The sequence below is a fragment of the Mobula birostris genome, chromosome 2, assembly GCF_030028105.1.
Source record: "Mobula birostris isolate sMobBir1 chromosome 2, sMobBir1.hap1, whole genome shotgun sequence".
Classification (NCBI taxonomy): Eukaryota; Metazoa; Chordata; class Chondrichthyes; order Myliobatiformes; family Myliobatidae; genus Mobula; species Mobula birostris.
This window is the reverse complement of record NC_092371.1, coordinates 34,476,183-34,494,203: the sequence shown is the minus strand read 5'-3', so window position 1 is coordinate 34,494,203 and position 18,021 is coordinate 34,476,183. Positions and strand designations below refer to the sequence as shown.

The following is an 18,021-nucleotide window of genomic DNA, read 5'->3' as shown; positions in this document are numbered from 1 at the left end:
ATGAATCAGTGAAACTATACCACAGGCAATCTAATTTAATTGCCATCGATAGAGATGCACTGAAAAGCAAAGGATTTACATTATACTGAGTTTGGATGCTTAACGAGCAATTTAGAGGAAGATTATATAAAAACACCTCAGAAGGATTTTAAGGGGTCATGTTACCATTCTGGAAAATTCGACGGAGACTTGAATTCACAGCATAACAAAAGTGAAATACTGTTATGATAATGTTGTCTTCAAAATGTCTCCTTTAGGAAACAACTATTGTCCATACCTAAAACATCAAAAGAACACACCAGAATATGGATACTTTTCCTTTGCATGCATAGTTCTGATCTGTTTTTATGTTGTTTGAAGGGTGTAGCAAAGTGCTCATACTCTGGTTAAGGCATTGAAAACAGAACAATTTCTTTCTCTCAATGCCAATGTGAAGAATAAAGTTACATTATAAAATACACGTGACTGAGATCAGATATAGTGAAAGACATGTTTTGTTTTGTAATGTTTTGAGAATTCTTCTCGCACTGTGCTAAGTTTGGCTGCTAAAACATTACTTTAGAGGACGGTTACATAAAAAATGTTAGGGAATTAAATCATAGTGAAAAATGATTTCAAATTTGTTTGGAATTGAATTTTCCTTCATATTTATTGTAATTTCACAGAACAATTTAATCTTATATCATTATAACTAAAATTCATTAAAATGTTTTTGTTGTATGATTTTACAACTTGTAAGTTTGGATCTTGGTATACAACCAAAATTAGGACCATTCAACAGTGTTCATGAATTCAGAAGCTTGACTGCTTTAATGCCAACTCCATTTTCAAATAATGTAAAACTCTGGCAAATTAATGTTACAGTTTTCCTTATGATAATTGGGTTAATAATACCAAAAGCACAATGAAGTCAAGTACCCAACAGGCCTGGGAAGTACACACAGTTTCTCCCAACATCCAGCTTGATAAGGAGCAATGCAGATGGGGTGCATTAAGTGAGCAATGTCGATGTGATCCTCTAATCTTTCGGGTGCTAATTTAAATAGATATAAGGAAATGACTTGACTGTCAGAAAGGAAGTTTCAGATCTGGTCTTAGTGATTTACAACTTCTTAAAAATAATCGGTTTAGCTATTAAACTTGAATCACGTCTTTAATGGTATATTAATGAAGCAAAATGTGGTAGGCTAATGTTTTATACCAGCACATCAACAGCTACAAACAAGTCTTCCACCAAGTGAGTCCTTCAGTTCATGTGTTGTACTATTGTTGAGCATGCAAAGGAAAATAGCTGACCCTAGGGAGAACCTCACTGGATTGCAGTCAACAAAGAGAAGAACTATGTGGCAGAAAGATTGACATGTTTGATTACACAACAGGTAACTGAATTTTGTATACTGAGCAAATAATGCAGCATTTTAAAACAAAGGGAATAGCCAATGAGAAGCAATGGCTAATTTTGCTGAGTGAATTGGATTTAAAGGCATACAGTTTGCTTATAAGTTTGACTGCTCCAACCAAACCAGCTGAAATAAGCATTGCTGATATTGTGAAAGCACTGCAGGGACATTTAGAACTGAAACCATTGTTGATTGCAGAACACTTTAGGTTTCATAAGTGGAATCAAAAGCAAGGGGTGTCCATTTCAATGTACGTGGCTAAAATGAAGAGACTGGCTGAGCATTACTAGTTCAGTAATGGGTTTGATGATGCACTGAGAGATGGCTTAGTTTGTGAAATCTTACAAGAAAGAATTCAAAAATGGCTCCTAACTGAAGCATAACTTACATTTAAAAGAGCAGCTGAACTTGATGTATCAATGGAAACAACAGACAGACACACAACCGAATTGCAGGTAGGAGGGAAAGTGAACATGAACAAAATTGAAACATCTAAACAGAAATCGGCATGGCCGAACAATAGTGTTACTGTTGTGGCAGGGGCTCACTTTCACATGACCAATGCAGATTTAAAGGTGAAACATGCAGAAAATACTAAGTAGAACACATAATTCAGTTCTGCCTGAACAAGGGCAGTTCAGGCAGACAAAATAAATGGACTACGCAGAAAAGAAAAAAAGCTAAAAAGTCAAATTGCAGTTTCAAAAAGAACACTAATCTGCAGACTATTAATGAAAAATCTGATAATGATGGGAGTTACCATGTAGCCTTGAGATTTATCATTTGAAAACTAACATGTGACAAGCAATGTGGCTTACATCATAAGTGAATTGTAAATTAATTAAAATGGAATTGGACACTTTGTCAGTTGTTTCAGTCATTCCACAAAATAAACTTGAATGGCATTTCAAAAATACTAAACTGAAACCTACAGGTATCCAACTCAGAACTTACACTGGAAAAAAGATAATTCATGTGGGAATGACATTCATTAGGGTGAAATAAAACAACCAGCAAGGCACATTAGGCTTCTATCTGATAAAAAACAAGAGGGCCCACAGTGTGCGGCCATGATTGGCTGAAACAAATACAACTTGTTTGGAGATCTATCCATCATTTTCATGCCACATCTCCTGCAGTAGATTCAACTGAAAGTGAATTAAGAATGGTTCTGGATGATATCAGAACAATGCTTAAGGATGGCGTTTGAAAAGCCCAAACATATGAAAGATAAAATGGTGTTAAGTGAAAATGCCACACTCAAGTTTTGCAAAGCATATCTAGTTTCTTATACTACCTGTGATAAAGTAGCCAGTGAGCTCATTCACATGAGGCTGAAGAAACTCTCTCCAAGGTTGAGTGGAGCCCAAAGGCAATGCCAGTTGTTACAGTATTCAAGAAAAATGCATCTATCGGGATCTGTGGTGATTTTAAGGTTGCCATCAACCCGGCACTGAAAGTAGATCAATATCCTCTGCTCAGAATTATGGATATCGTTGCAAACCTTTCTGGGAAAACACTTCAGCAAAGTGGACTTAACTGAGGCCTACCACAGTTGGAGATGGAACAAGAGTCCAAAGTGTTTCTCTCCATAAACACTCACAAAAGGCTTTTTTGCTATAATAGGCTTATTTTGGAGAATCATATCCACCTGCATTCTGGCAGAAAGCAATGGACAAGGTGCTACAAGGCTGCCTAGGCACACATTGCTATTACTGGTAAGAATGACGAGGAATATCTCCAAAATTTCTTGATAGTGTTACAAAGATTGGAAGATTATGGACTCAGAACACAATGCAATAAGTGTTAATTCTTCAAAAGAAGCATTCCTTAGTGCAGTCACACTATTGATGGGCAAAGATTACACAGGTGCACAGAGAAATTTCAAGCAGAGGTGAATGCTACAAGACCACAGGACATGTCATCATTGCGGCCCTTTATAGGATTTGTCAATTACTATACCAGGTTCCTGCCGAGCCTGGCTACTGTGCTCCACCCCTTGAATTCATTACTACAGATTGGGAAGAAATAGCAATGGACAAAGCAGTGTGATGTGGCTTTCAAAATGGTAAAGGAAATGGTAATGTCGGACACTGTACTCACACATTATGATCCACATCATCCAGTGAAGCTTGCCATGCACTGTTCAGTGTGCCAACACGCCCCAAAGAAAGGTGTCCAGAGCTGTCAGAACCACTTCCTGCAGACCCAGAGTCAACTCCTACGACCACCACGGAGGAGGCCCCAGAACCTGAGATTGTTTCACAGCCACAAGTCTCACCTGCCAAGCAGAGTGACCCCCCTTGTCAGGAAAGAAGTTATCCCACAAGAGTAAGAAATATATATATAAAATTAAATCACAGTGGATTTAATTTGGCTTTATTGACACTGATCAACAGAAAAAAGATTCTTTTGTGTCAAAGTGAATCTCTACAAAGTGATCTAAATTAAGTACAAATATAATATACAAAATAATTGATTGCATAAGTATTCACCCCCTTCAAGCCAGTGTTAGATGGCACTTCGGCAGCAATTACAGCCTTGAGTCTCTAACAGACTTTTACATCTGGACACTGTAATGTTTTTCCCCATTACAAAACTGTTCAATCTCTGTAAGATTGCATGGGGATTATGAGGGAACAGCCCTATTCAAGTTCAGCTACAAATTCTCAATTGGATTGAGGTATGGACCACTTAGGACATTAACTCTGTTGTTTTTAAGCCACTCCTGTGTAGCTTTGGCTTTATGCTTGGGATCATTGTCTTGCTGGAAAACAAATCTTCTCCCAAGTCGCAGCTCTCTTGCAGACTGCATCAGGTTTTCCTCCAGAATTTCCCTGTATTTTGCTGCATTCGTTTTCCCCTGTATCTTCACAAGCCTTCCAGGGCCTGCTGCAGTGAATTATCCCCACAGCATGATTCAGTCACCACCATATTTTACCATAGGTATGGTGTGTTTTTGATGATGTCCAGAGTTTGGCTTATGCCAAACAGACCATTTTGTCAGGTGGCTAAAAAGATAAGTTTTGGTTTCATCAGACAATAGAAGCTTCTTCCAGCTGATTTCAGAGTCTCCCACATGCCTTCTGCCAAACTTTAGCCAAGACTTCATGTGAGTTTTTTCCAACAGTAGTTTTCTCTTTGCCACTCTCACATAGAGCTGTGACTGGTGAGGCATCCGGCCAACAGCTATTGTATGCATAGTTCTCCCATCTCAGCCACCGAAACTTGTAACTCCTCCAGAGTTGTCATAGGTCTCTTGGTGGCCCCCCTCACTAGTCCCCTTCTTGCACTGTCACTTAGTTTTTAAGGATGGCCTGCTCTAGGCGGATTTACTGCTGTGCCATATTCTTTCCATTTCATGAAGTCTGACTTAACTGTACTCCAAGGGATATTCAGTGACTTGGAGATTTTCTTGTATCCATCTCCTGACTTGTGCTTTTCAATAACCTTTTCACAGAGATGCTTGGAGTGATCTTTTGTCTTCATGGTGTAGTTTTTGCCAGGATACTGACTACCAACATTAGTCTCTCTGGATAGAGGTGTATTTTTACTACAATCAATTGCAACACCTTAACTGCACACAGGTCTCCAAAATCAGATCTCAATATAACTAATGATGTGACTTGTAAAATCAATTGGCTGTATGAATGATGTGTTGGTATGTCATATTAAGGGGAGGGGAATACTTATGCAATCAATGATTTTGTGTTTTTATTTATAATTAATTTTGATCACTTCGTAGAGATCTGTTTTCACTTTGACGTGAAGGAGTCTTTTTCTTTTGATCAGTATCAAAAAAGACCAATTAAATCCACTGTGATTCAATGTGGTAAAACAATAAAACATGAAAACTTCCAAGGGAGGTAAGTACTTTTTACAGGTACTGTATACATCTAAGCAGGGATGTTTGTTGTGTATTTAATATTTAATGTAATATTTCAGTGATATCATAAATATATTAAGTAAGTATTCTTTATTTGTTTAAGTAATTCATTAAATGAATTGCATTCATCATTACACTACCACATCACACATACGTGCCTCACTTACAGAAAAAATATGGCACTAAGATATATTATTCCTAGCTCTGTTTTTCCTTCAACTTGTTCAATATGTTGGGGTTACAAATCATAACACACCTTGACAGTAAGTCCCTGTACCTAATGCCTGCCACGAAAGTCTGTGAACACATTTCCCGTAAGTTTATGTGTGACCCTGATTTAAATCAGGAAGGGTGAATCTGCTGGACAAAGCATCCAGTACTCATTTGGTGGTGCCATGCATGAGGTTTTGTGCAGTAATATCTGATCTGCTCAGGTGTGCTGGTTAGAAATAACTCTGTCCTTACAAACTTGTCAGATGGCTTACCTAAGCTGTCAAGTATTTTGAAGGCTTTTGAATTCCCAGATATTCTGAAGCACTCAATAACTTTCCAAAAATCAAATAGAAGCATTTCAAAATTTGCTAAATGTTAAAAATTAAAAAGCTAAATATTCTAAAATACTGAAAAAACATTTATTTTCAAAAATTAAAAGCATTAAAGGAATTGCAAATATTAATAACATGTTACCTTTCTGTTCTCACATTTTAGTCAAATAATTCAGCGTTTCTACATCCTGCACTGGGTCTAACCTGTCGCAGGTTCTGCAGGCTGATACACCAGACTTAGTCCAGGGGAATGCAGCAAGTTCTGTCAAACATGATGTAAAGCTTAGTGGTAGGACATATTCCCTGCAGAGTTTGGTCAGAATGTTCAGGACTTTGCGTTTGTGCAGGAGTTCCAAATGCTGAAACTTGCAGGGGGGGAATTGTTGGCAATTTGCCACACAACAGGGGCATTACCCGGAATGACAATTTGGCTCATTATGACTATTGCCAGAAGTGGAACTCAGCAAGAAGACTAATTCTATGATGGCAATATGTCCAAGAGCAGAACAAAAATCTTGAAGATTGGAATGTTTGCAAAATGCAACCTGAAACTGATGAGCGTATTTCAATGAAGTCGATTGCTGTGCCTCAAACAAATATTATACTCTGCTTTAACATTGTTGAGATTTACTTAACTATATTATGCAATGAAAATTTAAAGGATATGCTGCAACTGTACTTTTCATATTGCGCTTTACATGGTATGAAGCTAGTGATACACAAGCTGTCAGATTAAACTGGAGTCCCTGCTATTAAACTTAGTTTCCTAAATATTACTGTCTGAATACAAAATGAAAAATCACTCATTGCAAAGAGCTGCAATATTCGCAGTCCTCACAGAGATGCAGCCATGAATGTGCTCTAACTGAACCTTATAATGTTCTTTCTGGAATTGCGGGTATTGTTAACTATCACTAATTTAGCCAGACTGATATGCCAATAGTGGATGAAGTTCTCGGAGGCAGGATACCATGTGATAAAACCTCCAGGGATAGATTTCAATAAAAGACAGCTACCCAATCCCGCATGCTTCTTCTTGGAAAAATGTGTATCAGTTAATACAAGACAGAATAACATCTTTGAGAATAATTTACCTGCGATCAATTTATTTTTTGAAGACCATCAACCTAGAACATCAATCACTGTAAAGTCGAAACAGCATGGGACTTACACTACAAATGGTAGTGCACTAGGGAGTGCAGTGGAACAGGGGGCCTAGCAGTACAAGTACATAGTTCATTGAAAGTGGCATCATAAGTAGACAGGGTGGTAAGAAAAGCACTGAACACACCAGCCTTCATCATTTAGGGCACTGAGTATAGGAGTTGGGTGTTTATGTTGCAGTTTTATAAATCATTTTGGAGTACTGTGTATAGTTTTGGTCACTCTTTCATAGGAAAGCAGTAGTTAAACTGGAAAGAATGCAGAAAAGATTTACAAGGACCAAAGGGCCCGAATTTCTGAATATGGAGAGATTGGTCACACTGGGACTTTACTCCTTGGAGCCGAGTAGAATGAAGGGTGAAATCATGTTGGTAGCAGTCTTTTCCCCAAGAGAGGGGAGTACAAAACTTAGTGTGAGAGATGGACAGTGAAAGGGAAACAATTTAAAAGGGGCTTGAGGGGCACCTTTTTCATGTAGACTGTGGGGAGTGTATGGAATGAGCTGTCAGAGGAAGTGGTGAAAGCAAGTATGATAGTATCATTTGAGAAGCATATGGAGGGGCAAATCTTTGAGGATTGGGATATGGGCCAAACGCAGGATATTGGGACGAAAATGTGTGGTCAGCATGAACAAACCTGTATCTCTACCATATTGCTCTATGCCTCTATGTTGCAACACTATAATAGCTCTTGGTCTTGACTTTAATTCAGCTGACTCCACAAAAAGATGATGAGGTCTCTGGCTGCTACAACCAATTGATTTTTGTCTCTCAAATCAATTTTATGCAACTATTTGTGGTTTACCTTTTCTGACAATGTGCTTCCAGTCTCTCCTACCACTTTTAATTTGACTTTTGTCTAAAAAACCTCTGATGCCTGCTGACACTTAGACTTTATCCCTGATCAATAATTTATTCCAAACTATAATTTCAACCACCATTGATTTTGTTAGGATATATTTTTCAAACTTTGCAAGCCTGTATTTCCTTAACATCTTGAACTTCAGTTTCATTAACTTTATAACTAATTTGCCGCAACTTAATTTAAGATTTTCATTAATTGATATTTATTGATTTCATAATGAACCGACGTAAAAAAGAAATATATAACATTTATATAGGATTGTTCAAAAAATAACATCCCAAAATGCTTCATGATCCATGACCTGACTTTAAAATATATTCACTGTCAGAAATTAGGGATTACAGCTGCCATTATGGACACAGAAAGCATAATCTTTACCTGGCTCATCATGCAAGCGTAAGCCAACTATAAAAAAAACATCAATTCCAAGTTTTCTTTTCAACGGATCCCAGTACAGCTACAGATTTCATAATTGTGTTCCTAAACCTAGTCCACCATGAAATGCCACACACCACTCTAAACCGGAAACTACTTCGGATAATCACCGTTGAGCACAGCTAGAAGTCCATACTACAGGACACCATTTTAGAAATGAGAAGTGAATATTATGAATCTGACCAGCAATGAGATAGTCATATAAATACATTGGGCTACACTACCATGACAAAAGCAACAACATTTGGAATGAAAGAGGTATGTAGAAATAGCACTGGGTGAAATACTGGAAGCTAATATGCTCAAGAAAATGGTTATGATGACAGAGGGAAGAAATTGTTTGACACAAAACTGAAAGGAAAAGATAAGGAAGAGCAAAATGGGCAATAAAGTGCATAATAAATAATGCTGTCACTCAAGCAGGATGGATGAGAGCTCCAGTGAATAATAATGGAAAGACTGAGTTATTGGAATGCAGTATTAGAGACGAGAGAATTGAAACAATAGTCAGTTATTCTGAAATTTACAAAGATAGACAGTCTTCACTGGGCCCGGCTCAGGTTATTCTTTGGAAGTTTATTTTAAATAAATGTTACCACTTGTCCATAAGGAATGGATATCTCAAAAACACTATGCTTTAAAAAATGAATGGGCATAAGAAAATCAAGACACATATAGCAAGAGATAGAAAATGATATTGTCTCAGAGATAATAATGATATAATAAAATTTAAATGTTTCTCATTGAGACTTTTGAATAATGTTCTACCCTTAAAACTGGAAATACTTGAACATGTCAGCTAACATGTGGAATGACAAGAGAAGTCCTGTGCAGTAATTTTAAACCAATCTTCCTAGTGGTCAACATGAAGTTTGATTGACCATCCATTTTACACCACTTTAGCTCACCGAAATAGAAGAGATAAACTGGGAAATAGGTAATATGAATGGCCTATCAATTTTTTTCAATCGCTTCAATGGTTTTATAAAATTACTCCCTCACTTCCAAAATAGCTCACCAATGCAATCACTTCCCATATGCTTTGTTCATGGCTGAAGGTGCATTGTGAAGAAAATATCAATTGTGGCAGTGAAAAGGAATTAGTTTAACTTTGGCCACTGCTAGGTGATAGAGAGGGATAGGATAAGGGATCCTGAGATTAGTTCCAAGTGGGAACATTTAGCAAGAAAATTGTTAAACCTGGAGTAATTAAAATTACTATTCTTAAGGCAACAGCAATGGTTGATATATCTGTAGTAGTCACATTTATCGCTATCTCCTAAACTCCCATTCCAATATTTGATTCTGCTGATCAGTTACTCGTGAATCTCAACCTTCTACTGCAACAATTGTCACAAATTCTACCATCCATACTGCATACTTTAGAGTTGGTCTTCTAAACCTTCCTCTCACCCTCCAGCACACCCATCTTATTAACATTAGTTCCCTCGTTGGCTCAGCATCCACTTAACCTGTTTTCATAGAGTCCCGCTGGCAAATGTGCAGCCTCTTCAACATAAAATTGAAGCTTTCAGACCTAGATTACAGTAACAGGGAGAAATCAGGGTCTGTAGTGTACTTTACTTCCATCATTAAGACCTCCATCACCCTGCACGTGGCCACTTCTCATTGCTACAAGCAAGGAGGAGGTACAGGAGCCTGAAGACACACATTCAGGGTTTTCAGGAACAGCTTCTTCCTCGCTGTCATCATATTTCTGAATGGACAATGAAACCATGTACAAACAAATTTCACAACATATGCCAGTGATACATAAACTTGATTCTGATAGAGTCATTCAGGCTCTTCAGCCCAAATGGTCCATGCTGTCCAACATGACCATCCAAGATATTCCCATACATGATAACCTTCAAAACCATTCCAATCCATCTACCAAGCCAAATGTCTTTTAAAATTTGTTATTTTACATGCCTCAACTACGTCTTCTGACAGCTCATTCCATAGAGGTACCATACTTTATGTAAAATGATTGGCCCTCAAGTTCCTCTCAAACTTTATCCCTCTCTTGTTATACATATACCCTCTAGACCTTGATGTCCCAACTGTGGGTAAAAGACTGAGTGCTTTCACTGTAAGCTCACATCATTTTACACATCTCTATAAGATCACTCCTCAGTTTCCTATGCTTTAAGGAGTGAAGTCCTAACCTAACCAATCTCTCCTTATAACTCAGTCCCTTAAGTCTTGTCAAATTCTTAATCTTTTCTGCACTCTTTTATGACATATTTCCTATAGCATGACAACCAAAACTGAACACAATACTGCAAGTGCAACCTCACTAGTGTGCTATACAATCACAGCATGACCTCCCAACTTTTATACTCAGTGTCCTGACTTCTGAAGGCCAGTGTACCAAAATCTTTCTTCACCTGTGTACTAGTGGCTCCACTTCAAGTGAACCATGAACTTGTACTCCAAGGCCTCTCTATTCTACAACACTACCCAGGCCCCTCCTGCTCAAGGTGAAAATCCTATCTGGATTTGCCTTTCCAAAATGCAACACTTCACATTCATCTGAATTAAACTCCATTTGCCATTCCTAGTCTATTTATTCATTGTCCACTACACCATCTACTTTAGTATCATCTGTAAGCTTACTCCTTGATAAAAATGACAAATGACGATGGACCCAGTATGGACAACTGAAGTATACCACCAGTAATGAGCCCCCAGTTCAAGGAGCAAATATGACCTTCTGCTTTCTACCACCAAGCCAATTGTGTATTCAACTAGCCAGCTGTTTCTGGATTCTATGCAACCTCACCTTCCAGAGCACCATACAATGTGAACCCACATCAAAGGCTTTACTGATGTTCATATAAACCGTGTTTACCACCTGGCCCTCATCAAAATTCAGTCAAGTGTTCAAGACATGCACAAAGCCATGCTCACTATACCTAATCAGCTCCTGCCTTTCCAGATGTATTTACTACTTATCCCTCTGAATCCTCTCCAGTGACTTCCCAACCACAGATGATGTACTTACTGACCTATAGATCGCAGGGTTTTCTTTGCTAACTTTCTTAAATAAAGCCACAACACTTGCAACCGTCCAGTACACCGGCATCTCATCTGAGGCTAACAATGATGCACATATCTCAGCCATTTCTTCCCTAGCCTTCCAAATTACCCTTGGATACCATGGTCAGACCTGGAGATTTGTCTTACTTCATACCTCTAAAGACACCTAGGACCTTCTCGGATGTAATGTGAGCTTTCACAAACACCTCCCCATTTGATTTTCTGAGTTTTGAAGTCTTCATGTATTTCTCCACAGTAAAAACAGAGGAAAGATATTCATTAAGGACCTACCCCATCCCCTGCCACTCCCTTCGGGTCTTTGAAGGGCCCAATTCTCTGTGTAGTTACTTTCTGTAGTCTCATTATAAAATCTCTTTAGATTTTCCCTTGTATTCTCTGTAAAAGTTATCTCATGCTCCCTCTTCTTCCCTCTTGATTTCTTTCATGTGTACAAACCTGCATTCCCTATACTCCTCCAGGTATTTACTTGATCCAACCATGACCCATGCATCCTTCTTTTTTCCTGCCTAGGACTTCAGTATCCCTTGCCATCAGGGTCCACTGCTCCTACCAGCTTTGTGCTTCACTCCAATAGGAACATGCAGACCTTGAGCTCTCACAATTTCACTTTTAAAAGCCTCCCAATTGCCTGTGGTCCCTTTGCCTGTATAAAAAAAAAGCTGCAATCAACATTTGCATGAAGTCAAAGTGCACCTTGCCCAAAATTAGAATTTGAACCTGTGAAACAGTTCTGTCCCTATCCATAACTATTTTGAAACCAATAGAATATGGTTACTGTCCCAAGTACTCTCCTAATGTCACTTCAATCACATTGCCCCTCTATCATCTAAGAGTAGGTTGCACTTTGACCTCTCCTTGTAGGGTCCTACTTCGACAACCATAGTATTCTTAAAACTCTGCACAATCTTGCTGCATATTAATTCTTCTAATTCCTGTTGATAATTTGGGGGCCTATAATACAATTCTAACAATGTGCAAAAGGACCTAAAATTAAGAAAACTTCAAATAGATTTTTCTGTCTGTTAAGGGAATAAGAGTAACTAGAGAGAGAATAGGGCCCCTCAAAGAGCAAAGGAGACACCTTTTGAGGAACAAATAGCTCATTATAAGTAAAGCGCAAGGGTAAATTTGAGGAGGGATGGTTGGTTGGATTAACACAACATCACTTTTATTTTGGGATTTCACTGATTACGATACAGAACAAAGAACCTCTCATTAAAATAAGTATAGAAATTTAATGAAGCAAACACATACAGGTTATCAGCTAAAAGATGAATAATTTTAAAAACACTTTGCCAACTTTTTATATTGATAGACTTGGGAAAATATACTGGTGTAGACCTGGATTCTGTTAAAATAGTTTTATCTGCTAACAAGATAAGAGCCCATGGTGTTAAAGGAAAGATACTAGAATGGATAGAAAATTGGCAGACTGGCCAGAGGAAAAGAGTGGGAATAAAGGGTCTGTTGTGGTTGGCTGACAGTGACTAGTGGTATTCCGCAGGGGTTGCTATTGAGACTGCTTCTTTTCACATAGCACATCAACAATTTGGATTGATGGAAATGATAGTTTTGTGGGCAAGTTTGTAGATGATACAAAGATAGGTGGAAGGTTAGATAGGGCTGAGGAAGCAAGGGAGTCTGCAGAAGGACTTAGACAGATTGGGAGAATGGGGAAAGAAGTGGCAGATGGAAAGTAGAGTAAGGAAGCGTTTAGTCATGTACTTTGGTAGAAGAAATAAAAGTGTAGAGTATTTTGCAAATGGGCAAAAAATTCAGAACTGAGGGGCGAAAAGGGACTTGGGAGTCCTTGTGCAAGATTCTCTAAAGGTTAAGTTGTAGTTTAAGTCAGCAGTAAGGAATGCAAATACAATGATAACATTCATTTCAAGTGAACTAGAATATAAAAGCAAGGATATGATGCTAAGACTTTATATGGCATTGGTCAGGCCTCACTTAGAGTATTGTGAGCAGTTTTGGGCCCCTTATCAAAGAAAAAATATGCTGGCATTGGAGAGGATTCAAAGGAGGTTCACGAGATAATTCCAGGAATGCAGGTGTTAATGTTTAAGGAGCAGTTGATGGCTCTGGCCTTGTACTCGCTTGAGTTTAGAAAGATTAGCTGTGATCTCATTAAAACCGATCATATATTGAAAGGCTTAAATAGAGAGCGTGTGGAGAGGATGTTTCCTACAGTGGGTGGACCAGAGGGCACAGTCTCAGAATGGAGGGGCATCCATTTAGAACGGAGATGAGGAGGAATTTCTTCAGTCTGAGGGTGGTGAATCAGTGGAACTCATTGCCATGGACAGCTGTGGAGGCCTAGTCATTGAGTATATTTAAAGCAGAGGCGGATAGGTTCTTAATTAGTCAGGGCATAAAAGGTTATAGGGAGAAGGCAGGAGAATGTTCTTGAGAAGTGTAATAAATCGGCCGTGATAAAATATCGGACCAGACTTGATGGGCTGAAAGCCCTAATCCTGCTCCTATATCTTATGGTCATGTGGTCTTCAGAGAGAACTCCTCCAGTGAACATTTGGTGCTGACAATGAATTCTGATGTTCATCAACCTTCTTAAGCAGCACGATTTACTAAAGACACGAATTACATATGAACATAAATGATTTAATGCTTCATTACACAAGTGTCAATGGGAGGCATCGTAAATATGAAGGAAATCAGATGTTTTAGATGACCATCTAACAATGGTGGAAGTCAAGCATCAATATCCACTGTTTAAAGCTAAAATCAGTGCTAACGGATAAACTAAATGATACTGAAAGAGATGGCTGATGCTATAGGGTACAAACTACGAGAAAACATGAGAAGAAATGAAGACAGCTGAAAGATTCCTTATAAATTGTCTATAGCCAGAGTGCTTCTGGATCTGCTTTGCGCTGTTGTGATCCTAATCAAATTCTCTACACACTGGTCAATGAATCCTGGATTTATTTTACCTGCAAATAGTTCCAATTTGTCAACTGCAAATTCCAGTGGCAGCTAATTTTAAGAGAAAATAAAACGTACCTATAGAGGGGTTGACCCCAATTTCCTATCAGTAATATGAGCATATTTCTTACAGGAAATAACATAAAATAACAAAAGTTCACAGTTTAGAAGATATTTTAAATATTCTATAAAAATAATGCCACATTGACGTATCTTTCAGTGATCCAGCGACATCTATGGTAGACTTATGACAACAAACGCGTTTAAAATTCATTATTTCATCAAGGTATTATAAACGATTTTAGCATTCATCTGGAAAATATGCATGGTATGTGCATTGGGGTTAAAGTTTTTGTTCCGTATTTTAATAGGCAGGAAAGAAATTCAGAACAGTAAGGGTTAACTGATCGAATTGCCGCGTTGCAAAATGTCAGCAGCTATAAATACAGACATACAGACCTGGATCGTCTGACTCTGGTATACTTTGATAACGTGGAAGTTGAAACTGTAAATGCCTTTTCTTGGAGCTACAAAGACTGACTCCAGGGTAAAACAATTACCCACGTTCACCAAAATCTGTAAGAGAGTCAAAAGGAAGTCAGTCAGTCCGATTTGGAAACCGGGGTTGACGGTGGGAGTGGCGGGGGGTGGGGGGTGAGAAGCTTTGGCTTTCAAAGCTACTGCAAAATTTATAATAAATAACATTATCGTACTGTGTGGAACTACCTAAGAACCACTAAACGTGGAAAAAAATATCATAAACTCTTCACTCCTGTATTTAGATTTTGACACCTGGTAGAGATAAGACCGCCACATCACTGGCTGATTCTTAATGTTTAATGTACATCTAAAGTTTAGTAAATTGCTATAATTTTTAACTCATTTGGAATAGTATCCTTTAACTATTTTGGAATGCACCTGGCTGATGTTTCTAATTGCAGTGGATTCTTTCTTCATCAACCAAGAGCATGCAAATCTCACTGAGGGCTACTTTCTAGCCATGATAAATGCCTTGGATCCAGAAGTCTCTCCACTTGTTGTGATAATTAAAACCTTGTGTTTTTTTTTTCACCTACATCTCTGGAACAAATTGCTGCAGTAATTAGGCCAACTGACGTTAAAGAGTGCGTGAAGTTATTAACGCAGAGCGAGCATCCAATGCCCCCGACGCGGCGCGCTTTCTTTTAGCAAAGCACACCCACCCAATCCCACCCGGGAGGCATCATTCCACAATCTGAAACCTGAATCCGGAGCCGCTGTTCTCCAGTAACTGTATTTATCTATTAAAATGCAAACGGGCAGTTTCAAAATCGAGCCTCGGTGAGATTGCGAGAGTGGGTTCGATGTTGGGATTTATTACCTATTGGAACCAATGAATATTAAAGAGCAGATAATGTGTTATTTTAGTGAATTGCTTTATATTTAGTTTTTGCTGTTAGTATCGAATGCCAGTGGCTCTACAACTTCCACGATTTACTTGGTAATGATTTTTTTCTGAATCACTTATGTTGAAAACATTCTCGGGAAAAGTCATTTTACAAATGCAGCCCTTACATAGTAGGTTACTGTTTCACCGTAATCTCTATCGTTATGTTTCAGTGGGTTTAACGTCAGGTATAATATTCTAACCAACACAATCGCTCCCATTCTCCCTTTCCATTTACACTTGTTGCGCTTTTTTATCCGTTTGAGCCCTATTTTAAACAACCCCGTTTAAAACGGGATCCTTTCCAGACAAGAGTGGACAACCGGACCTTTGGAGAGAATCGCATGCTGAATGCTTAACCCTTTACGCAATACAATTACATCCCCATGCTTTCATAAGAGAACTCTTAAATCGCCCTGTTTTAACAATATAGCAATCTCGCCGTCGTTATTAATCCGTGTTTAAAAACGTTGGCTCTGAAGAGAATCCCCGTGTTGTGTGTGTGTGTGTGGTTTCTCTCCAATGTCTCCGGTTACCTGGTCGAAGTAAATGATCCGAGTTTTGTTGCTCATCTCAGATGGTTCGTGGTTGGTGCTCCTGACGGCGGAAAATGCCACTTTGGAGTTTGCAGCGCGGACAGAAATCCCAAGCGGGGAGGAGGAGGATGTCTTGGAGTCACCGGTCGGGTTGGAGTCGCAAACCACCAGGCACTTGCCTTCTAAGACTATGGGCTCCGTGTCGTTCTGAGCGAACACCGGCACGGTACAGAGTGCCAGAGACCCCATTGCAATCAGCACCATGGACAGCATTGTCTCCAACACGGCCACGCCGAGAAACCAACAAGCCCAACAAAAGCTCGGGACCAAACCTTCTCGCCCTGCCGCACTCCCGCAACACACTTCGTTTCCTCCTCCTCGGGTTCCTGCTGTACGAGCGAAAAGCAGCTCCACTTAATCTGTTCTACATCTGGATATCCCAGTACGAATTAGCAGAACCTCCTGCAGAAAATATTGCATTGCACCTTAAAGTCCACCAGTCCCTGTAGATCGCTCTTCTCCAAGTAAAATAAAACACCTTCTTATCTAGGAGTCCCGATCTGAATTATTGATGGGGAAAACGATAGTCAAACAAAACATGATTTGATGTTATCGCATCAGTACGTATTTCCCCTGCCCTACTTCGGACGGGACACAAAGCCAGACCCCCGAGGTTAGCGCTGGTTCTGGTTCCTGTCTACCGAGCTCGCTGTCTGCTTCAAGTGGATTCAGTGTAATCGGCAGTCCCTCCAGTTTTATGTCACAGACCTTCACTTCCAAACCTGTGAAGAGTGGCGCTAATGAATACTCTTAACAAATTCTGCCTGAACTGTAATGATTCTGTTCAGTAAAATATCAATAAAAAGAAATAAAAAACTCAAGCAATGTTTGTAATGAATGAGTGAAGGTTGTCTTAATGTTACTGATAATTGCATAGTACTTTATTGGCAAGGGTATGTTGAACACTTGCTTACTGAAGTAGCTTCATTCCTTCTACACTTTTCGTTCTATATAAAAAGAACACAAATGAGCCCGTTTGTGCCATAAAATATCCGAAACGTTTCTAAAGTCGAGTATTTTCATACCACAAAATTAACAATGGAAAATAATTTTAAGCTTTTCAAACTTCATAGTTAGAAACGTTGAGTTATAACTCCTTTATGTGGCTTAGTGTTGTATATATAGGAAATACTAAACAATCTAATTTTTCTTTGTCTTGACGAATATTAAAACCATTTTAATTTGAAATATGAATCCTGAGGAACTTCAACGATACTTCTCAGTGTAGTGGCTGGCTGTTTCAATGCTCAATGACGCCGCCTTTTGGTAACTGCTGTTATTGCCCCATACTCGTCTAAACGTCCAAATCCTCTCGTCTATCAAGAATACCAACATCAATATCAACATTTTGAGAATTATAGTAGGACGAGATTGTACAGGCGGAGGTAAAATTAAGTCATAGATGCTATTATGATCAAATCCCAAGTCGAAGAGTAATATTATGTTATAGAAAAGGAGATATTGCAAATATTCCACAAGTCAAATCATTCTTGAGAATAAAATTATAGGGCTTTTATTTCAATGGTCATTCATCACACTAGGAAATATTCTTTTTGATCTTTTACTTACTCCTTATTCTGATGACGGGTCATTGACCAGAACTGTTAATTCAGATTTTCTATCAAAAAATGTTATCTGACCAGCTACTGACAGCATTTTTTATTTTATTGTAGATTTCCAGCATATATATCTT

At 38.7% G+C, this 18,021-nt stretch overlaps 1 protein-coding gene across 1 annotated transcript in view; it reads right to left on the bottom strand.

Annotated features, from left to right (window-relative positions):
- Window positions 1-16,541, bottom strand: part of cbln4 (cerebellin 4 precursor) — a 173,465-nt gene extending 156,924 nt beyond the window's left edge. The window contains exons 1-2 of the mRNA XM_072276725.1: window positions 16,269-16,541; window positions 14,766-14,882 (exon numbers count right to left, since the gene is read on the bottom strand). Coding sequence (XP_072132826.1) covers window positions 14,766-14,882; window positions 16,269-16,541 — 390 coding nt within the window. The remainder of the gene's footprint in view (window positions 1-14,765; window positions 14,883-16,268) is intronic.
- Window positions 16,542-18,021: the final 1,480 nt, after the last annotated feature.